The 24,412-nt window shown below is 38.1% G+C and overlaps 2 protein-coding genes across 3 annotated transcripts; one reads left to right on the top strand and one right to left on the bottom strand.

Moving 5' to 3' along the window:
• Positions 1-344: 344 nt before the first annotated feature.
• On the bottom strand, positions 345-5,695 carry LOC307163269 (retinol dehydrogenase 12). The gene is made up of 7 exons (XM_079879300.1): positions 5,378-5,695; positions 4,492-4,626; positions 4,039-4,230; positions 3,783-3,944; positions 3,264-3,383; positions 2,929-3,133; positions 345-770 (listed from the first exon to the last, which is right to left on the bottom strand). The coding sequence occupies exons 1-7, from the start codon at positions 5,466-5,468 to the stop codon at positions 665-667; spliced, it is 1,011 nt and encodes a 336-aa protein (XP_079735426.1). The 5' UTR covers positions 5,469-5,695; the 3' UTR covers positions 345-664.
• Positions 5,696-8,112: 2,417 nt separating this feature from the next.
• On the top strand, positions 8,113-22,930 carry pogza (pogo transposable element derived with ZNF domain a). Of its 2 annotated transcripts, none has more exons than XM_079879328.1 (19): positions 8,113-8,253; positions 9,398-9,495; positions 9,634-9,699; positions 9,922-10,004; positions 10,103-10,205; positions 10,867-11,073; positions 11,168-11,371; positions 12,609-12,697; positions 12,838-13,184; positions 13,266-13,420; positions 15,324-15,424; positions 15,516-15,662; positions 16,167-16,301; positions 17,601-17,788; positions 17,909-18,049; positions 18,654-18,713; positions 18,801-18,913; positions 19,021-19,045; positions 20,604-22,930. In XM_079879328.1, the coding sequence occupies exons 1-19, from the start codon at positions 8,249-8,251 to the stop codon at positions 22,219-22,221; spliced, it is 3,885 nt and encodes a 1,294-aa protein (XP_079735454.1). In that variant the 5' UTR covers positions 8,113-8,248; the 3' UTR covers positions 22,222-22,930. The 2 variants fall into 2 exon arrangements, with proteins under 2 accessions (XP_079735454.1, XP_079735455.1); XM_079879329.1 differs by having other exon boundaries at positions 19,024-19,045; positions 20,604-22,915.
• Positions 22,931-24,412: the final 1,482 nt, after the last annotated feature.

Here is a 24,412-nt window from a genome sequence, read left to right as displayed (position 1 = left end):
ACTTGAAAGTAATTTGATTACGTAATTGCGTTACTTAATGCTTAACTGCTAACTGAAAATTAATTTATGTCTGTTGTTTTTTTCCCAAATAGCCTATCATTGTTATTAAATATGATTTCATTTAAAATTGTATTATCATCAAAAGAAAAATACAGGTTCAGTGCAGTGTTCGGTCCAATTCAGTCGGATTCATAAACTAATTCAGTTTAAAGATTTGAATTCATTGTAAACGATTTGGACATGAATCGAACATCAGGACTACATACTCTCACTGTATTTTACCAGCGACTAATCCTAAAATTGATATATGTTATTTTATTTTATTTAGGTTACAAATAAAGATATGATTTTATAAAACCTTTATTAATCATCAAATGAGATACTTCAAAACAGCTTTAAAATGGCAAATGATGAGACAAATATAAATTATCTTACATTTATACTGCTATGTGCAAGACATAGGGATTACTACAGTACTGATACAGACAAAACGCCATTCAGACTCTTTTATAGTTGATTAAACCACTAATAGTTCAATTAAATACAGCTTTCATTATAAAAAAAACAACTTCAAAGATAGAAAATATGATCTGAGTGTTGCTAGCTGCATACAAAGCATTCCTGTGTAGGCATGGTATTATTAATAGAGCTTGGTGGAGTGTTGTCAGTTCTCTTCATGGTAGCCCACAAGCTTTGCACTTATTTCCCATAATCGCAGAGCAGCAAGATCATCTTTACCTTCAGGAGCTGGTTCCTTCAGCTTACAATCACTGTAAAAAGATCGCATTATCATCCAGTGTCAAGCATAAATGTCAGAAACAGAAAAGGTCAAATCTTTAGAGAAATTACAATACAAACCTGTTACACTAATGATGTAAAGGCTTAGGTCAGTGAATAATAATAACATTAAAGGTGATCTATATGCTTTCTTAAATTTTCAACTTTCTTTAGAGTGTAATGTTGCTGTTTGAGCATGAAAAAGGTCTGCAAAGTTACAAAGCACAAAGTCACTCTAAAGGGAGGAAAGGCCCGTTCACACCAAGAATGATAACTATAAAGATAACTATATGTGCATCCAGACCAGTGGACGATATCGTTCTGTTTATTCTAAGCGTGTGCTTGAGCTTTAAATGCTTGAGCTCGTTACAGCAGGATGGATTCTGATTGGCTGTCAATGTTTTTATCATTCATCAGCTGGATAAAATCGTTCTGAAGGTGATTCTTTCTCTGTGCCGTTATCGTTATAGTTGTGGTGTAACCTCTGCTATTCTTTAAAGGAACCGTATGTAAGAAATGTATTTCAATTGATCATAAAATGGCCCTGATATGTCACTAGACATTAAGAAATCATGTTCATTTCAAATACTTATATCACTGACAACAGTAGTCTGGCCAGGATATTGTAATTTAAAAGTGAAGTTGCAGCCCTCAACTGATGTTGATGTTGTCATGTTGTGTTTTGGCCTGATGCTCCACCCTCCACCTATCTACCAATCACGAAGTCAGTAGTGTTTCGGCATCCGGGTTGCCAGCTCTGCTCTAGTTACCACAGCTGCAGCTACAAACGTGTCGGATAAAAAATGTCTAACATTACGAAACCTAAAAGACCTCGTTATGATTCCGAAATACGTCGTGACAAAGTCCGAAAAAAAACAAGGATTTATATAGGAGATGCCTTTGAAAGATGGAGACGGCTGAAAACAGAGAAGAATTTGATCCTGCAGCCTATCTGGCAACCTCGAGTCAGGGGGGAGGGGGGAGGGGATACACCGCTCTACAGTAATTTGAAAGTGATTGCAGTACCAGTTTTGGCCACAATCTTACATACGGTTCCTTTAACATTGAGAACCATTTTTAGAACTATGTCTTTATCGTTATCTTTATAGTTATCGTCCTTGGTGTGAACGTGCATTTATTCTCTATATCAGTACGCACTGTATTTGAACTCCCTGAAACGCCTCCATTGTAGTCTTAAGATTTCTTTCAGGAATGAGCACGTCACAATGTTCCTCATTGAAATATTCACCGCTATTTCCTGGTTGAGTTAGTTAGTAGTCTGTTGAAACTCGCAGTTATGTTAAGGCGCAAAACAGACTCGAAGCGGTTGACCAATCACAACACACTAATCCAGCCGACCAATCAGAGAACATTGTGCTTTTCAGAAGGAGGGGCTTCATAGAGATAGGAACTAAACAGAGCGTTACTGACAGACTGGGAAGAGAGGAGCTGCAACAATGTCGAATATGTGAAAAATAAGGTGTTTTTTGAACATTTAAAGGGATAGTTCACTTTGAAATAAAATTTTGGTATGTTTTAGCTTACCTCAAGGGCATCCAAGATGTAGGTGTCTTTTTTTCCGCAGTAGTTTCAATTTTGATATTTTTAAGTCAAACCGTTCTTGTCTTTCAGTCATTTAATGCAGGTCTGTGGTCACTGTCTCAAAGAGCATGCACAGAGTCCAAATTAAAACAATTCCCCATGGTAAGTACACATTGATGGCCTAAGACACGAAACGAGCGGTTTGTGTGAGAAAACGAACAGTATTTATATCGTTTATACCTCTTGTAACACAGCCACGTCCAAGTGATCTAAGGGCGCGCGCGCTTCCTGCTGTGTGACGTGTACGCAGACTGGTGCATAGATATATACACTAGATGTCGCCTTAAAGACATTTGTTCCAATGAACTGCCGTAGCCAACGCCATAGACCTGCATGAAATGACTGACAGACAAGAACGGTTTGACCTAAAAAAATTAAAATTGAAACTACTGCGGAAAAAAAGACACCTACATCTTGGATGCCCTTGAGGTAAGCTAAAACATACCAAAATTTAATTTCAAAGTGAACTATACCTTTAAGCATGAAAACATATTCTAGTAGAGCCCAAAAACAAAATCAAGGCATAATAGGCCCTCTTTAACAGCTCACCTGAAATAGCAGCCACTGTGAGACTCCAACCCTTCAGCAACCGCACAGTAGATGGACGTCTGAGCACCTTGTTTGGGGGTTTTCATCAGTAAAAGAGCAGGAAAAGATAACAGGGCACTGAGCAGAGGGTAGCGGGTCTGCACATAACGTCCCAGCTCAGTGCGGATTACTCCAGGGTGAAGGGAGTACACAGTTACACCAGACCCTAATAAAAACAGAGCAGGATTAAACAAGGATAATGTAGGGAAAATACAATGTGCATTTTTAAAACAGATTTTTTGCTGCATTTTTTAATGTTTGAACGTGATTGATATACTGGGGATGAGCGCACAAACCTTTAATCCTCCGTGCTAACTCGCGAGTAAACAGCAGGTTGGCAAGTTTGCTCTGCCTGTAGCTGACCAGGGAATCGTACGGTGTCTTGTTGAAGTTAAGGTCGTCAAAGTTGATCTTACCTATAGAGAAAGGTCATCGGACTGAAATATGTTGTATGGATTAAAGTCTCATGCATCTCTGCAATAATTTTTACAAATGACACAGAAGAGATGTATATATCGTTACCATATCAGTTATTGGTCAATGCAAGAACAAGTTTAGATATTTAATTGTGAAAAAATGGGCAAATGAGCATTTACAACATTTGCTCTCATCTAACATTCACTTAAAGTTCATCCTTAAAAACATTAATAATTTAATAACACTCTTTCCATTGCACAAAAGTTTCTTTAGATTTTTAAGAACTGATCACTGACAGATTCTTTATGAAACCCAAAAATGGTTCATCTATGATATCGCTGTGAATATCTTTTTATTTTAGAATATCTAAAAGGCATGATGTTAATAGGGGGTTTTACCTCCTTTGTGAGCAATACTGGATACATTGATAACTCGACTTGGACTAGACTTCTTCAGCACGTCCAGGAGCAGAACAGTCAGGAGGAAATGGCCCAAATGATTGACAGCAAACTGGGTTTCATAGCCATCCTCAGTGAGGCTTTTAGGGCACATCATCACTCCTAGTATAGGTTTGTCAACACAAAATGTATAATATTTAACAATGCAGCTAAAAGCACAGTGTGATTTGCTGATTGATGAAGTCAAATGTCTCACCAGCGTTGTTAATAAGTATATCCAGTCGATCCTCAGTGGCAGTGTATTCATGCACAAACTGCCGTACGGAGAACAGAGATGCCAGGTTCAAGTGCCGAACTACAATGTTGCCATTTCCTGTAGATCTGCGAATCTCTGCTGCAGCCTTTTCTGCTTTTGAAAGATCTCGACAAGCCATCACAACCCGAGCCCCTGAAAAAAAACCCAGAAAATATTCAGTCTGAGCTAAAATCCTCCAAAATCTAGACTATCTTCACTCTTAAAGATAAAGGTTCTTTATTGGCATTGATGGTTCCATGAAGAACCTTTAACATCCATGGAACCTTTCCATTGCTCAAAAGATTCTTTATAGTGGAAAAAGGTTATTCACAAAAGGGTTCTTTTAAGAACTGTTTAACTGTTCGCTGAACTGTTCTTTGGGGAACCAAATAGGGTGTGAAATGCAGCGTTTACCTCTCATGGCCATGTCACGTGCCGTCTCTTTTCCAATCCCAGTGTTGGCGCCAGTAATGACGACTGTCTTTCTATCCAGTCGCACGCGACAGCGGCACACTCCACCTGCAATCCATTTTCTCAGCAGAACCAAACCTATTTTTGAAGAAAATCCATTTGTGAAAGAGCACATTCTTCCAGTCGAAACCAAGTAAATTCTACATGCAGAAAATACAGACTTTTAAAGATCTAAACAGATCTGGTTGGAAGCACTGTTGGAGAGCTGGCTGTTGCCCTTTAGCAGATTTGATATCAAATCAATGAGATCCATGATACAAATATATATATATATATATATATATATATATATATATATATATATATACATACATATTGGAATGTATACAATCACTGTGAAAACAAATGACCAACCAAATCCAATTCTAATTAGAATAAGTGTTATTTTAGTATAATACTATTATAGTATTTATAAACCTAAAAATAGCTATTATTTTTATATTTTCATTTTTCATTTTAGTTTTAGTAATTTAGTTATGTGCTTTTCTAAATATATCTATTTAGCCTTGATTTATTTTTGAAAACATTTTATTTCCAAAAATTTTATTTCCAATTGTGCATATATAATACATTTGGTATTACAATCATGTTTTTTGTAGTAAAAAAAAACACAGCCTCTGAATTCTAATCTCTAATTCTGTTATCCCTTAAGCTACATCAAGTACCTCTTGAGCCACAACATTGTACCTTCTGAACAGCGCTGAAACTGTGCTGTTTATAATATTCTACAATACATTATGGAAGAAATTGTATTAGTTCATAACTGACTGAAATGTTGTTTCAGCCCACCAAAAGTTAGAATGAGAGGAAATGACATTATGTAACTTACTAATAGCTGTGACCGCAGTTACTGCGCCGTATTGGGCGAGACGATTTGCCTTCAGTTCCTCCCACATTTGTGTGGCTGCAGAGAGATGCATGTCATCCACTGTGATGCGCTGTCAGCTCTGCTTTCATTTTATTTTCTGTCATACAGTACTAAACTTTTCTTTGTTTATAAAAAAGGCTGTGGTTTCTAGTGCACGGCCACCATCAAGCTCAGTGCCGGCTAACACGTCTAATCACCCCGCGTTCAGGGCTGGGTTAAGGTTTTATAAGAAGATTAAGTCAAGATCATGTTAGATTCCATGGCTTACAGTCAGACAGAAACGCGAATAACAAAACCAATGACCAAAACAATTTCCACTACTATAGCAGATAATAGTAGCGCAAGGTTTTTCATTAGAAGCTAAAGTCTAGTCTAAATTTAAGATGTGACTAAATGTGAGGCATTTAAAAACAGCTTTCTGATATGTTAAGCTATAAAAGCTTTTGGGGGGATGTTGTAGGGGCCATGTGCCCTCCCCTCCCCTCCCCTCCCTCTTATGGCCTTCAGTTGTTTGACACTATTGTGCTGATTTTATTGTATTACCTGATCAGAAGTATGGGAATGTTTGGCAAGTCAGACAGGATATATTGGATTTGTCAGGGACAGTGTTGATCAAATTAGTTTAAATGTCATGTGTTTTAAATTGTGCTTTCTTATTCATAACCTATTGTTACAGCCATGTAAACAAGACACTGTAGGCTACATGCTAAAAAAAGGTTCCAATTTATTTACTTGACTACTAGTGCAAGCAAGTGTGTGCAGCAGTGAATTTTTTTCTAGGCTTTTTAGAATGATTGTTTATAAATATGGTCTGTGTTAAAATTAGCCTATGTTTTATTTACCTACAACAATACACAAAGTTTGGTGACCTTAACAATGTGAATTTTGATTAATTTTTCACTTCTAAGATAAGATTGTGGATACTTTATTATGTTATTGAACAAAACAGATCTTATTTAGAATGTTTTAAAATCAAAACTGCCATTCTTAAAACCCCAATAGAAAAGGAATTCTCAAGGGGAAGCCATATTGTCTAAAATGCTAATTCTGTTCTTGGTTGTGACAATTGCGAGTTAAAGTCGGAATTGTGAGATTTAAACTCGCAATTGCTAGTTAGTTATAAAGTCATAATTGCAAGAAATAGTCATAATTGCGACATATAAACTCGCACTACGAGAAATAAAGTCAGAATTGTGAGATATAAACTCGTAATTCCGAGTTATAAAGTCAAAATTGCGAGATATAAACTCGTATTTCCGAGTTATAAAGTCAGAATTGTGAGATATTTATGCTGCCTTCACGTGCTATGGAAAAGATGATATTTTCCACTTGTGAACTGGTATTTACCAGTGTGTTGTGTTCAAGTGCTTTTGTTGTCGTAATGTAGTACCCGCAAGGTCTGTGTCAGTAGAGTATCTTTTTTATCTTTACAAAAAAAAAAAAAAAACGTAAATGTGGTGCTTTCTGATGATTAAAACATAATTAATCATTTAAAAAAATAAAACATGACATAAAATGATTAAATATGAACCAAGGAAATTGCGGCGAAGTTGAAAATTGAGTGTTAACGCATTATATTACAATCGTTAATGACACAACATTGTATACTACAAAAACTATCCGCTAACAGTATTCACGACTCTTGCGTTGCTTTCCGCCATTTTGAAAAGGTCAAAGGTTATCTCATCTCGGCAACTCGTGCATCAAAATATTCTACGAGTTGCCCAGTGGAAAATACCACATGAGGGGGTGTTCATGTGCATTTTCCATGTCGGCTTTTGGTATTTACCATAATTACCATAGCACGTGAAGGCACCATTAAGCTCGTAATTACGAGAAGAAACGTCAGAATTGTGAGATAAAAGGTTACACAACCTTTTTTATTATTATTATTCTGTGGCGGAAACAAGCTTCCATAGATATTAAACTGATGCTTCACTGCTAATAACGTTATAACAACAAAACACCTAACGTTACTCTTGGTTTATAAAAATCACAGAACTGTGTTGTTGTTAGAGAAACATGCTCGTTGTAATATAAAGAGTTGATGTTTCATTCGAGGAACATTTGGATAGAAACATTTCAAATGTTACGACGTCAATAATGCATTCCTGCCTTCTAAACACCAGCCGCCATCTTGGAATTAATAAAAGCAGAGTGAAACGTAATGCGAAAAGAAACCGATTATGCGGGGAAAAAACTATTAGATATGGCTCGAGACTAACATGCATTGACTAAAAAGCCAATGTTTTTCTCCCAGTGATCGAGTTTAAGTTTGTGTCTTCAACTCTGAGGCTGTGATGTTGGATCACTACTGCACTATTTAGCCGGCTAAGCAAGTGCAAACTGTTTAGCGTACATAAATATCGCCGTTATAAAACAAGCAAATCTGTGCAGCAGGTAGGATGACAATGGTCTCAAAATGTCAAAACATAATCCATAATCTAAATAATTTAGTGTAGACGGTAATTAGCTTTAAAACGTGTATTATTGGAAATGATACTCCAGGAAACTTTCCATATCGTAATATGCGTGTAATATAACATTGATCCTTCGCGTGCACTTGCATTACGTATTTTATTTGCTAATGTTTATTACATATTGAATAATCACAGTCATCCCGCGTTTCTCACAAAATATCGCAACCAATCAGAGTGCAGGGAAACACGCGTGGAAGTGACGTTTTTAAATGTTTCGCCTACCACCGCGCGAGCAAAGAGGGAAAACGTATGCAGAACAGGGATCATTGTTTTTCCATCATGGCAAACCCCGCGAAGAATTAAGGGAAATAACGCATTATAATTTTTTGATTCCACATATGCAAATCTGTGCATGAGGTGAGACTTCCTTTTCTTCTCCCTAGAAACAGCGCGTCGGTGTTTAAGTAGTTGTTAAAAGTTGTGCAGTCAGATAAAGGCTAGCCTGTAGCGTTGAGTGCACAGATGCATTGGCTTTGGCAGGATAAACATGCGTGCAGAAACAGTTAGCAGGGCGGGCTAATGTTAGCCTCTGTTATGGCGTTAAAGGGCCACAAGTTTATTATTATGACAGCTTGTAGATAATGAGGCAATTAGTCGGTTTAGCGACCTATGCATTTCCCTTTTTGCAAAGTATGACAAAGTAAATTAATAAATGAACAGTGTTGGGTAAGTTACTCTAAAAAAGTAATTATTAGTTACTAATTACATATTTGACAGTGTAGGTAGATTACTGTACTATCTCTAAAAAATATTGCATCACTTATTAATAATTACTTTTCTAAATACCATATCAACCTTGACCAGTTAGTTGAACAGTACAAGGACAGACATGAAACTGCTCTTTTAATTCTTTCAAATAAATAATATAAAATTACATGCATTATTCTTGAACTGATTAAAGCATTTAACTGGAGAAGGTCACAGTAAAAACTTAAATTTTAACATTAAATGTTGATGTTAAATCCACTATTGTTTTATATATAATTGCTCTAGCCTATATCTTATTTAATGCAATTACATCAGAAGTAACTGTAATCAAATTACAGAAAAATTAAGAGCAATCCCTTACTTTACTTTTTCAAAGAGAAAAGTAATTAAATTACTGTAATTATTTCTTAGCATTACACTCAACACTGTATATTAATTATTTTAACTTTGAGTTTGAAAGTAGCAATTGAGAGCCACGACTGACAACTAAAATAATTTATATATATATATATATATATATATATATATACACACATGCATATATATCATACATTTTTGGGAAAAATATGATCTTGTAACACATTGTCCAGACTTTAAATGTTATTGTTGATTCAAAGCTTTATTGCATATAACAAAATGATCACATTGTCCAGTTAGATTTTCTATTTATTAATAATAATAATTTAATGTCAAATAGATAGATAGTATATGTTCAGCTACCCAGTGACCATAGCCAACATAGTCTTGTTGACAGGAGTGATGACACTGTATAAGCAACACTTTTGGTTTACAGAAACATGGCAGATTCTGACCTTTACATGCAATGTGATGAAGATGATCTAGAGCCATGCCAGAGTATTACAGAAAACAGGGACCAGCGATATAACAAAGGTAAATAATGTTTTTGTGGTAAAAACACTCATTATTATGTCTTGATAGAAGAGCTTTTGTGAAGAGCATTTAGTCATGTATTAGGAACATATGAATACAAATAAGTTTAATGCCTTTTGTTTTTATTCATTAATTTAGTTACTGTAGTCCCAAGTGGCAATAGTGCACCAGCACAATCCGATGGCACCTCTAAACCAACATCAGGTACAACTGACCTCGTAAATCAAGCTGTGTCTTTGGCTTCTGGTAAAAGCATGCAATAAAGATCTAAACAATATTCCACTGCTAGTATGCAGAATTGACTTTTCCATGTACCGTGATCATTAGTGACCACACACATGCCACACTGCAAAAACACTGTTAAAAGAATAGCTGTGGGACTTCCGTGTGGAAAGAAACAAGTGTTTGATTTGTTTTTACCTTTAGCTCCTTCTGTTACGTTACTGCCTAATGCTGTCCAGACGGGTGGAGCTACAGGAGGCACACAGACTATCTACATCAGTGCACAGGTTTCACTTTGCTCTTTTACTATCAATAAGGCTTTTAACCTTCTGTTTACATGGACATACCAAAGATGTTGTATTTAAGTGATGATCATCTGTTGTAGCCCAATTCAGGTCAGCCTCTGGCAGGCTCAATGGGATTGGGAAGTTTGGGAACATCACTTGGTTACATCTTGAATGGACAGCCTATTAGTTTTCTGACTGCTGGTAAGTCAATACTCGTCTCAAACCAGTGATTTAATTACACGGTTGCTCCTTCCCAGACATATTTTGCAGGATGCATTCCTGAATTTTAAGCCGGCGTGAAAGAACATTCACCCTATGTATTTTCTAAATGCATGTTATATACTGGATCTCATCAATGCATATGTTTATTTTTACATCTTTTGACCACAAGATGTTTAATCATAACTCGATCTTCCTGTGAAAACGACAGACATCTCTCTGATGACTAATGCCAGACTTCAGACAATCATTTAGTCTGCTTAAGCTCCACCCTTTCTTATAATCGACTGCAAGCTCTCATTCATTTGAGTGCAATGCCAACATCTCAATCCAATCTACAACCAATGAATAGAAACAAGTCCCCGCCTTAGATTTTTGTCTGTTTTTACACTCTAATGTACGTCACAATACAAAAGAAAAGATCGGTTGCTACTTTCATTTCTTCATGCCTTTAACATTTATATGCACATGCAAACGATGAATGTTTGCGTATGAGACATAAATACCAGCTCAAGAGTCTCCAGTGTTCCAGACATCTGTTGCCATGCATTAAGTTTTCTTTATTTACACCTATGCTGCTCAAAAACAAATGTTTTATTTTTATTTTAGCACTTTGCTTAAATACTTTCTCTGACTTCATCAGGTCAGACACCCCAGTTAATTTCTCCACGGATGGTCACCCCAGGGAGTGCAGGACAGCAAACAACGCCTGGAAAACTGCCTACTTTGCAGATCCCAGTCACCTTGACCATCAATAACCCCTCAAACTTACAAAGCATCACCTCATCAGCCCCAGGAGTGTCCACTCTTAATGTGACCCCCTCCAACGTCCAACCAGCCTCAGCTCCAGGTGACAATTTATCCAGTTTTTACTTTTTACATTGTACATCCGTTCTTAGGCCATTTACATGTCTGTTTTATTTACACTTTGTTTACCTTGATAGGTGCAACAATTAAAGTTATAAAGTTTACGAAGCTAGCTGGAGCACCTGCAGCTGGTGGTCAAGTAATGAGTTCACTAGTGCAGCCCACCAAAACCTTCACCATCCAAAACAATATAACGAACAGAGCTCCAGCCCCGTTCCTGTCTCAGACTGTGAGACCTCAAGCACAGATCTTCGCCCCTCCTCTTGCCACAACAACTACCGGTCAGGACCAGGACTTGTTTTTACCCTCCTATTTTTCAGTTTTTAATTGCTGTATTGAAGTGTTGTTGTTTTTAGATGTTGTTGATATCAGCTCATTGATTGACATCATTTATGTGTTGTAGAGCTGCACGATTAATCATTAAAAGATCGCAGTCTTGATTCAAACACTCACGCAACCTTATTACTTAAGGACAATGATTCGGCTATGTTAAACCTTTGACAGGTACGATCACAGTGAACATTCAGATCTGACACACAGAGAGCTGTTGTTATGTATAGATATGAAACAGATTCACAAACACTCCTTTCAACCACACAGTATCATTATTTCTGTTACAGTAATTCAAATGATTACAGAAGTACTGGGATAAAAGTTGATTGTTTTTTGATATATACACTTATGTTCACGGTAGCGATCAAAAATAGAGAAAATCACCTTTTGAAAGTAACTTAATTCACTTGACCTTTGAATGTATTTGTCATTGAATCATTCACTCAAGAGATTCATTCAAAAACTCTAATGCATCCATTAATGAAAGAAATTAAGTGTTAATGAGGGATTCATTGAACATTCAAACCAGTTTAAAAAAAAAATAATTCACATTAAAAAAATTTTTTATAGACTGCAGCAATTAATATTTTGTCAGAACCTCTAGTAAATGACATGCTACTTTTAGTTGTCTATTCAGAATTGTGGAAAAATCAAAACAAAACAAAAACAAATTGTGATTCTCAATCTCAATTTATCCAGAATCGTGCAGCTCTATTGTGTTTTAAGTAATAGTTCACTCAAAAATGAAAATCATCATTTACTTGTTCCAAACCCTTAAGATTTTTCTTCATCTTCATAATACAAACTGACATTTTTAATGAAAATTGTCATTCACCCAAAACTTTGGCACATCAAGTAGTTCATAAAGGAATCCATATGAATTGAGCGGTTTACTCCAAGCTTTTGGCTGTACTTGCTTGACGTGCAAGAAAAACGTCTTTGATTCCTGTGAACTTTTTGAAGCATCAAAGTTTTGGTGGAATGGACTTTCAATGGAGGGACAGAAATATCTCAAGTTTTGTTAAAAGTATTTTCATGTGTTTCAAAGATGTAGGGAAATTTTGGCAACATGAAGGTAATCGAGTAATTGTAAAAGTAATTGATGACAGAATTTTAATTTTTGGGTGAACTATCGCTTTATGAGGTCTTTGAGAAGGGATTGAGTGGAGTATCTTTGTTCTACAGCATTGAAAAGGGCCTCCAGTTCTTCAAATTTCTGTGTTCGCTGTAAAGCCGTTTACCAAAAGAGTCAGTCCCTCCGTGGATACTTCTGTGTAAGTTTTTACTCATACACTTTTTAGATTAAATGCCTACAAACAACGATGCACAGAATCTTTCTTGGTTAAGAACCTTTTGCTTTGGTGGTCTTTAAATCTTTCGCCAAGGTCTTACTCATCTTCTTCCCCATTTTCAGCAATGCAATCAAGATCTTATCAAGAGCGTCAAGGACCTGAAGGCCCAAACTAGAAGAAGGATCAAGCGGCCGAGTGACAAAACCCAGTCAAAACCCACCACATCTGAGACCGTTTCCTTCTCCTCGTCCTCAGAAACGTCTCTCAAACACGTCACCACTTCTGAGATACCTCAGGGAGTGCCTAGTCCTCGCTCTGGAGATTTTGACGACCAGGGCAGAATGATCATGCTAGTTGAAGACTTCTTCTATGGTCAGCACCCTGGCCAGCCTGCATCAATAAGAACCAATTCAGAAATCATCTCAATGAAATGCCAACTTTGTGAAAAGAAGGTGAAGGGCAACATCAAGTAAGTTGGTTTTCAGATTGGTTTTTGAGGGGTGTTATTGGTATCGATAGATTTGTTCATTCTTCAACCCTCATTTTAAAGGATGATGAACCACATGAAACACCACATGGAGTTGGATCACCAAACAGGGGAAGGAGACTATCATATTATGTGCCAGCATTGCTACAGAAACTTTTCAACACCCTTCCAACTGCAGTGCCACGTTGAGGCAGTTCATAACCAAGCAGAGTCCTCAAGTGAGTCTATACTTTTAGAATGATATATCATCAACCTAGTCCTTGACAAACATATGAAATGGTTTTAATCCATTGTTGATGGATGAGTTGATAATATTTGACTGGCGGTATTTCTTTCCAGCTTAAAGAGGGCCTATTATGCCCTTTTATAAAGTCTTGATTTTGTTTTGGGGCTCTACTAGAATTGGTTTACATAAGCCCCTTTCACACAGAGATTCCAGAAAATACACGGATGAAGTGACCCTGGATTTGACCCGAGTTCGTTTGATTTTGGTTCATTCTCACTGCCAGTGATTTTCCCGAATCAGAGAGTGCGTTCACACACAAGCCGTACAAATCCCGTAAAGACACGTGACATCGATGTGACTTGTAATCTCAGCAGCGGCTTAAGTTTTCTTATGAGCTGCGATTTCTCTCTCAAGAAACCACGCTTGTGCATTTTTTTTCTCTGATTCGATCATAAACTTGCCCGTTACGTACAGTTTCACAGCTGGCGAACGATCCCGCGCTTCAGCGTCATCACTACGACACGGCATTATTACGGCTTTTGTTCACACAGCGCGCGTTCCGGGACTGAACACGGCAATGTTACTAGGTCCCCAACCCGGCATCGATGCCGGCATCAATCCCGGGTCGTGTTTGCGTTCACACAGAAGGCACTCTGGCAATTTGCCGGCAATTTCCCGGGTTCAAAGCGCTGTGTGAAAGGGGCTATACTTGAGTGTGAAGAGAAAAAAAAAACGTATTTTTCACATATTTGACATTGCACCTCTCTTCCCCAGTCTGTCACTTTACGTTCGAAAATCGATTGCACAATCGATCGGACCAACCAACACAAGTTTCGAAAACGAAAATAGGGAATCGATTTTAACGGTCTTTTCTCTGAGCGCGTCCAGCTCGTCACGATATGCCCGCAGCGAACGCGCGTCACACAGCAACTGCAGGCTCTGACAAACACACATAACAGTATTATACTTCTGCATAATGTGTCTCTTTTTACTACAAAACTGTGAATTCTGCCGGTATTCAGACAGTCTCATGCATACAGATACAGATTCAGGCTATGAGTCTACAATCGACTACATAGGTGAAGTTTGTTTGACATTTCTAATGGTAAACACAGCCATGTTGAAGACTGCAGTGATGTTTTTCATTGATATTATGGCAGTCCACTCTGCTTATTGTTTTTTGAGAATGTTGCACTCCTGTTTGCCATTGTGCACGAAACTTCACGCCAATAAATCATCAGGAATATTTGCTTACTTGTGCGCGTCTCAAAGCGCCCTCTTTACGTTCGTCCTAATGCATGTTAGTTGTCCGTGGATTTGCCTATATTTGGCATTTAAAATGGAAACGTCTTTAGACATGGAAAATCGATTTTACAGTCGATGAACACTTATGTCTCAAAAATCGAACAGGATTTTTTCACAAAAGTGACAGCCCTATCTGTCAGTAACGCTCTGTTTAGTTCCTGTGTCTGTGAATCCCCTCCTGCCGAAAAGCACAATGTGCTCTGATTGGTCAGCTGGACCAGTGTGTTGTGATTGGTCAACCGCTTCGAGCGTGATTCGAAAATGTCACACCCCTTTTGTTAACCACAAGTTTCAACTCACTACTAACAAACTCAACCAGGCCCCGCCCATTTATTTTGCGCATGACTTGGGCGGGAATTATTTAAATGAGGAATATTGTGAGGTGTTTGTTGTTGTACAATGGAGGCGTTTCAGGGAGTTCAGAAACAGTGACACTCATAAAGAGAATAACTCTCTTTGAGTGACTTTGTTCTTTGTAACTTTGCAGAGCTTTTCATGCCCAAACAGCAACATTATGCAATAAAAAAGGCTGAAATGTAATAAAAAGCATCATAGGCATCCTATTTAAAACATTTCATTCTGCTTTACAGAAGTGTGCAAGATCTGTGAGTGGTCCTTTGAGAACGAACCCCTCTTTCTGAACCACATGAAACAGGCGCACAAGCCTGGTGAGATGCCCTACATGTGTCAGGTAACTGTGTATAAGTGTTTCATGTCATTCAAGTTTTGTCTTGAAAACATTTGTGTAAATCAATTGCACTTGTGTACTTTTTGCTCCTCAGGTGTGCGAGTTCAGATCCTCTTTCTACCAAGATGTTATAAGCCACTTCACAGAGCAGCACAAGGACACCTGTATCTTAATGTGTCCCTACTGCTTAAAAGTATTTAGGTCTTATATCGGCTTCCAGTTGCACTGCACTAGACACCAGGTAAAGTATATCCTTAGCACTAAACAGTCGCAGCTCAAAGGGGTTTTAATGATAAATAATAACGATTTAATATCTCAACACTTATTAATATGGAAAGACTTTGTTTGGCTTTTTACCTTTCCAGCTCATAAACTAATGCTTTACTGCGATTTGCCCTTAGCGATGGACAAGATATCATTTGTGTAGAGCTCATTTAATCAATTGTTTGATCGATTAATCGATTGATTATTCTTCAAAATTAAAAAATATTAATATTTAACTGTGCATGGTCATGTCCTCTATTTTTACATTTAGATTGCGTTCATCTAATGGTTAACGCTTGAACACTGATAATTTAATATCACAGTCTCATAATGAATAACCCTGTACAAAATAAAGTTTTGATGTCTACATAGTTTAGTGTTTTCTTTAAATAACACAAAACGGTATGAAAAGTCTTTTATCTGTCAATGTGTCAGAAGGCTTCTTTATCAGTCCTGTTAAAGTGTGTGTTTATTCGTCCAGAATAGAACAGCGCATCATTGTGGCCGGTGCCGACTTCAATTCATTCATGACAAGGACAAGTGGAAGCACAGACACCGGTTTCACAGGACATGTGTCAAACCCAAGCAATTGGAGGGCCTCACGCCTGGTACTAAGGTAAGAGACCCCCATTCATATACACTCACCTAAAGGATTATTAGGAACACCTGTTCAATTTCTCATTAATGCAATTATCTAATCAACCAATCACATGGCAGTTGCTTCAATGCATTTAGGGGTGTGGTCCTGGTCAAGACAATCTCCTGAACTCCAAACTGAATGTCAGAATGGGAAAGAAAGGTGATTTAAGCAATTTTGAGCATGGCATGGTTGTTGGTGCCAGACGGGCCGGTCTGAGTATTTCACAATCTGCTCAGTTACTGGGATTTTCACGCACAACCATTTCTAGGGTTTACAAATAATGGTGTGAAAAGGGAAAAACATCCAGTATGCGGCAGTCCTGTGGGCGAAAATGCCTTGTTGATGCTAGAGGTCAGAGGAGAATGGGCCGACTGATTCAAGCTGATAGAAGAGCAACTTTGACTGAAATAACCACTCGTTACAACCGAGGTATGCAGCAAAGCATTTGTGAAGCCACAACACGCACAACCTTGAGGCGGATGGGCTACAACAGCAGAAGACCCCACCGGGTACCACTCATCTCCACTACAAATAGGAAAAAGAGGCTACAATTTGCACGAGCTCACCAAAAATGGACAGTTGAAGACTGGAAAAATGTTGTCTGGTCTGATGAGTCTCGATTTCTGTTGAGACATTCAGATGGTAGAGTCAGAATTTGGCGTAAACAGAATGAAAACATGGATCCATTATGCCTTGTTACCACTGTGCAGGCTGGTGGTGGTGGTGTAATGGTGGGGGGGATGTTTTCTTGGCACACTTTAGGCCCCTTAGTGCCAATTGGGCATCGTTTAAATGCCACGGCCTACCTGAGCATTGTTTCTGACCATGTCCATCCCTTTATGACCACCATGTACCCATCCTCTGATGGCTACTTCCAGCAAGATAATGCACCATGTCACAAAGCTCGAATCATTTCAAATTGGTTTCTTGAACATGACAATGAGTTCACTGTACTAAAATGGCCCCCACAGTCACCAGATCTCAACCCAATAGAGCATCTTTGGGATGTGGTGGAACGGGAGCTTCGTGCCCTGGATGTGCATCCCACAAATCTCCATCAACTGCAAGATGCTATCCTATCAATATGGGCCAACATTTCTAAAGAATGCTTTCAGCACCTTGTTGAATCAATGCCACGTAGAATTAAGGCAGTTCTGAAGGCGAAAGGGGGTCAAACACAGTATTAGTATGGTGTTCCTAATAATCCTTTAGGTGAGTGTATATGGCTTGTTTATTGCTTATTTGATGGCCTCACCTTTCACCCCTCTGTTTCAGGTAATCATCCGAGCTTATGCTAACAGTACTGACAACAGAGATCATTTAGGAGAACCTTCATTGAAGACTTGCTCAAACGCCACATCAACAACTGCAGCATCTCAAAATGTCACCAATAAAGTCATTCCTGTCAAGAAAAAGCCAGTGGAAAGCATGATGGAGCTAATGGTCAAGTTTGAGAGTCAATGGTGAGTATGATTTATATTTTTAAATATGTGTGTGTATGTAGACATTTTCTCTTTGCTGTTTTTTGCATTTATTTTAAATTTAAGAAACAATATCTTCTGACCACCATATTGTTCTTCCAGCAAGCCTGCAGAAAAACACTACTGTATGGAATGCACATATGACATTCCGTATTTTCCCAACCATTTCCCCACCTATGTGAGCTGTTCCCTCTGCCGATACTGTACTTGCTGTTCCAGAGCTTATGCCAATCACATGATCAGGTGAAAATCTTTAGATTTTTACAGTTTGTGTGATAGTGTCATTTAAAAAACAAAAGGAAGGAATGGGCAATATGTCATATAGTGATTATCTTCTGATGGATTGATTATTTATTTATTTATTTATTTATTTATATAAGATTTGTTTATTGCTATTAGTTGATATTATTTAATATTTAATTGTGCATGCATGGTCATTTCCCTTATTTTTACATTTAGATTACCTTTGCCTATCTGTAAAAAAAAAAAAAAAAAATTGGGTAACACTAGTTTAGGGTCCAATTCTCACTATTAACTAATTGCTTATTAGCATACATATTACTAGGATATTGGATGTTTATTAGTACTTCTAAAGCACATATTAATGCATGATCATATTCTACATCCCTTTATCCTACTCAATACCTAAACTTAACTACCTTACTAACTATTAATAAGCAGTAATTAGGAGTTTGAGGCTAAAGTCATAGTTAATATTAGTTAGAATTGGTCACTAATCTAAAGTGTGACTAAAAATTTATATAACATGATCAGGTGAAAAACTTTAAATTTCACAGTTTGTGATGTGTTGAGTGTTTTCTCATTCCTCCCTCATCTTTATTTGCAGTGTACATGTTCCTCGGAAAAACACCAGAAAATATATAACTCTGTACAAACCCTGCCCAAAGTAAGACCTGAGGTTTTTTCCCCTCCTCTTGCTCTGCATGTAATTTTCACTTTAATTGTCAATCATGGTAATGAAAAATGTTTGCAGGAAGGGGAGGCTAAACTGTAGCACATGTAGATACAAAACTCGGGTTGGAGATTCGATGGCCAAACATCTTGCTGACAATCCTGAACATCAAGCAAGCCGGTGCACCATGCGGGGTAAGTTGTTTATTTATGTCTAAAAGTCTTTTTGACGATGAGAAGTCAAGCACGTCAATAATGATCCTATCACAACCATATTATTAATAATATTCCTCATGTTTCAGAAGGATTTTCACGTGGCTATAAAAGGTAAGTTGATTTTCGCTTATTTTTCACTTAAAAATCTAAAATCATTTACTCCCTCATGTTGATTTAAACCTGTGAGTCTGTCTTTGAAGATAAAAGAAGATATTTTAAAATGTCTTCAGGGTTCCCCATCCCATATCATGAAAGTCAGTGGGGTCCAGTGTTTTTGGACCCCATTGACTTTCATTGTATGGACAAAAACATTCTTCAGAATATCGGTAACACAATAAGGTTAATTGGTTAACGTTAGTTAACTACCTTAGTACCATGAACTAAGAATGAACAATACTTCTTCAGCATTTATTAATCTCAGTTAATATTAATTTCAGCATTTACTAATATGTTATTAAAATCAAAGGTTGTATTTGTTAACATTAGTTAAAGGGATAGTTCACTTTGAAATTAAATTTTGGTATGTTTTAGCTTACCTCAAGGGCATCCAAGATGTAGGTGTCTTTGTTTCTGCAGTAGTTTCAATTTTGATGTTTTTAGGTCAAACCGTTCTTGTCTGTCAGTCGTATAATGCAGGTCTATGGTCACTGTCTCAAAGAGCATGCACAGAGAAGTCAAAATTAAACAATTCCCCATTGTAAGTACACACTGATGGCCTAAGACACGAAACGAGCGGTTTGTGTGAGAAAGCGAACAGTATATCTTATATAAAGGATGATGAACCACATGAAACACCACATGGAGTTGGATCACCAAACAGGGGAAGGAGACTATCATATTATGTGCCAGCATTGCTACTGAAACTTTTCAACACCCTTCCAACTGCAGTGCCACGTTGAGGCAGTTCATAACAGTGAACAGTATATATAACAGTTATATCGTTTTTATCTCTACACAACCAAGTCCAAGTGATCTGAGGGCGCGCGCGCTTCCTGGTGTGTGACGTGTGCGCGCGTTCTGGCTTAGTCTGCGCAAGCGCCGGAAAGTGTACAAGAGGTAAAAACGATATAAATACTGTTTGTTTTCTCACACAAACCGCTTGTTTCGTGTCTTAGGCCTTCAATGTGTACTTACGATGGGGAATTGTTTAATTTGGACTTCTCTGTGCATGCTCTTTGAGACAGTGACCATAGACCTGCATTATACGACTGACAGACAAGAACGGTTTGACCTAAAAATATCAAAATTGAAACTACTGCGGAAACAAAGACACCTACATCTTGGATGCCCTTGAGGTAAGCTAAAACATACCAAAATTTAATTTCAAAGTGAACTATCCCTTTAATGCACTGTGAACTAACATGAACAAACAATGAACAATGTATTTTTATTAACTAACATTAACAAAGATGAATAAATACTATAACAAATGTTTTGCTCAGTGTTAGTTAATCGATTAACTAATGTTTACTAATGAAACTTATTGTAAAGTGTTACCAGAATATCTTCATTTACAGAAACTCATACAGGTTTGGAACAATTTAGTTTAGTTTAACTCAAGGCTGTAGGAGCTTAATTTGTGTAGAGCTCATAAAACCAATTGCAAATGCTAGAGATTTAACCTCCTGTTTAGCAGAAGAGGTAACTTAAAAATTACTGTCATTTGTAGATTTGTCTTCATCCCAACGGACCTACTCCGAGGAGGTCAGATCCTCAACAACGCGTTTTTCTTGCCTTTGCAAGTGAAGCAAGTGGACAGGAGTCCATTTCCTCTGTCCTCTAAACCCCTTCCTCGACCCACCTACAAGATAACACTGCCTGCTAGTCCCGCTCGCATAGCGACCTTTCCCATTCAGGTTCAGCCTATTGAACAAAGTGCCGTTCCAGTCAAAAAATGTGCGGTCAAACCAGATGCTTCGAAGCAAACTCCCCGTTCTAAAGTCGGCACGGGACGTACAGTGGAGAACACGCTCACCGTAGCTCAGCTGAAAGTTGTACTGTACGCCCTCTGCTGTGGAGTCCCACAGGCCGCCATTAATTTCGACACTCCACCGGAAGATGTCCAGTCGTTGCTCTTGAAGCGTCAGCGTCAGATTGAGCCCTCGAGAAGCAGAGAAGGCTTGATGCCAGAGGCAGCCGATAGGTTAGTGGAATGGGTGCTTTGCCAACGTGAGCAACAGCTACCAATCGATGAAGCTAATCTGTTCGACTTCATGAGCAGTCACGGTGCGCAGGATATCTCTTACAACTCGGCGGTTGATTTCTTGCTGCGCCACGATCTGGGCTTGCAGGCGTTCGCCACATCCAGCAAGTTGCTACCGGATAAATCCCAGGAGCTGGAGCGTTCCTTCAGCAGCTTTCTGAAAAAGCAAGTCATTTCGCAAACATTTAGACTATCTTCGATGGGCGCCATGGATGAGCTTTCCATATTTGTAGATATGGAGCAGCTGGATGAAGCCTCTGCAGATTCGTCGTCCATGTTGTCTGCTTTCAAGTTGATGGGCACCACAGATCCACTCATAGAGGTTGTGTTCACAGCCCTGGCTGATGGGACCACGTTATCCACCATGCTTTTCCTCAGAGGCGAACCTCTCAAGCCAGATGCACATTCCTTGCCAGACTTCATCATCCTGGAGGCGAGACCTGAAGGGTTCACGGATGAAGAAAGACTACAGCTTTGGTTGGACAAGGTGTGGTGTCGGCATGTCAAACCTAGATCTGGAGGCAAAGGGTTGCTGATAATTGACACGTACAAAGGCCACACGTCTAATGAGTTCTTGGCGGCGCTCAACAGCACGAACACTCTCCCAGGTCCGATCCCTCGCAGTTGCTCTCGTCGTCTGCAGCCCCTGGAAGCCTGCATGGGGCCTGTGCTACGCGAGTTTCTGCAGGCTCGATGGAGCGAGCATGTGACGACGGCGCCACAGGAACTGGCTGGAGCCAAACCAGCTGACCTTGCCCATCTTCTCTCTCGCTGGCTTGTCGAGCTACTGGATGTCCTCAAATCAGAGCCCAAGCTTCTGTTCCGCTCTTTCGATCGGGTTTTGAGCTCAAACCCAGAGGTGACGTCCGAGGAGCCTTCAGAGCTCGTGCGGAGTCTCACCGAAGCGCTCCTGGTCAGTAAAATGCAAGGAGAGAAAGTTGAGCAGAAAGCTGAGATCTCCGGTGTTGTTTCTGCAGAATCCTCTCCGCAGTCCAGCATGATTTTTTTGAGAAAGATGTTTGAGAAAGACAGCGATCTGGAGTCGTTCCATGGTTTTGAGGATTCAGAAATAATAGGACATTAAGTTATCATATTTTCTTTTAAATTTGCAAGCGTTTTGTGTGCCTTCTGCTGATGATTTTATTTTTGGAGAATAAATTGAACTGCTCTTTGAAAAAGTAAATGTAGGTCATTGCTTGCATATGTCTGTATGGTTGCATATGTAAATATTTTTTGCATTAATGGGTGCTAAAGATCCCTCTAGTTAAGGCTTCTATTGATCTTTGAAATACTAATATGCAACTTGTTACACCTTGTGGTTTAGTTTATCACTGTTTTCCTTCGCATCAGGTTTGATCTCTGTTATAATGTGCATAAATGTAAATAGAAATGATTTGAAATCATTACCTACTATATTTAGGATTATACTGTAACATACTTGATTCATGTTAATTGAATAAACACTTTTATAGGCCATGTCATTTAAGCAGTTTTTTTTTTCCTTAAGAAGCATGGGTTGTCTTTTAAGAAGGTATTTTAGTTGTCTCGCAAAATCTGATCAATAGTTTAAACGCATTGTATGCTACACTGATATACATTTTTGTATAAAATATTTTTTTTTAGCATAAACTGCCTAAAACCTTTTTCACATGCACCTCTTAATCACAGGTAGGTGTATATTATGATCCTATTTGTGTATATGGTCACATGACAAAAATGATGTATTGTGCTTACAGTGGTGTTTTTAAAAATGTAATAAAATGTGAATGTTTTATTCCACTGCTGGCTCTGTTAGGCTAGTGTTTCTGGCCATTATTGCTTGTTCTGACCACAATTTTTTTTATTAGTGATGTATTTTTATATCTGCTAGAAATTATTTCTTTTTTTTTTCATAAAACTTTTCATTACATTTTTCAGCATTTTAAAATGCTGCAAATTATTTCATATTTCCCTTACGTATATTTTTGAAAAGTTGGAAATTAAACAGCTAGAATTTAACAAATTCATAAACACTTTTTGTGGAAAAATGTGGCATAGAATGCTAAACATTACTTGTTTGTAGTTTTTGCAAATTTGATAAAAACACATTATGTTGGTGACAAATCAGTAGAATTTGAAACCACAATGTAAAATAGATGACAAACTCAAATGTTTATGTTTGCAAGGCATAAATTAATTTCCATTGAACATCTATATAAAAATATATATACACAGGTGCTGGTCATATAATTAGAATATCATCAAAAAGTTAATTTATTTCAAGAATTCAACTTAACAGGTGAAACTAATATATAGACTCATTACATGCAAAGTGATATATTTCAAGCCTTTATTTGTTATAATTTTGATGATTATGGCTTACAGTTTATGAAACCCACGAAATCAAAATCCCAGGAAATTAGAATATTACATGAAATCACACAGTAATTACAGTGATACCATGGTCATTGAACCAGGTTTTGGTTCTTTTGGCAGTGTGGGCCGGTGCAAATCCTGCTGGAGAATGAAGGAAGCATCTCCATAAAGCTTGTCTGCTGAAGGAAGCATGAAGTGCTCTGGAAATGTCCTGGTAGACGGCTGCGTTGACTCTGGATTTAATAAAGCACAGTGGACCAAAGTCCTCTTTTCTGATGAGAGCAAATGTTGCATCTCATTTGGAAACCAAGGTCCCAGAGTCTGGAGGAAGAATGGAGAGGCACACAATCCAAGATGCTTGAAGTCCAGTGTGAAGTTTCCACAGTCTGTGTTGGTTTGGGGAGCCATGTCATCGGCTGGTGTTGGTCCACTGTGCTGTCCACTCAACGCAGACGTCCACCAGGACATTTCCAGAGCACTTCATGCTTCCTTCAGCAGACAAGCTTTATGGAGATGCTGACTTCATTTTCCAGCAGGATTTGCACCGGCCCACACTGCCAAAATAACCAAAACCTGGTTCAATGACCATGGGATTACTGTGTAATTACTGTGTGATTTCATGTAATATTCTAATTTTCTGAGATTTTGATTTCGTGGGTTTCATAGCCATAATCATCAAAATTATAACAAATAAAGGCTTGAAATATCTCACTTTGTATGTAATGAGTCTATATAATATATTAGTTTCACCTGTTAAGTTTAATTCTTGAAATAAATCAACTTTTTGATGATATTCTAATTTTATGACCAGCACCTGTATATAGTACTGACCCAAAAGAGCAAGTGACTTCTCCATTAAGCACTGCATTTGATCAACCGACTAATAATACATGAAGAAGGAAAACGAAGACACGGTAGAC

This window comes from Squalius cephalus, assembly GCF_949319135.1.
Source record: "Squalius cephalus genome assembly, chromosome: 8".
Taxonomy (NCBI): Eukaryota; Metazoa; Chordata; class Actinopteri; order Cypriniformes; family Leuciscidae; genus Squalius; species Squalius cephalus.
This window is presented reverse-complemented; position numbering and strand designations above follow the sequence as displayed.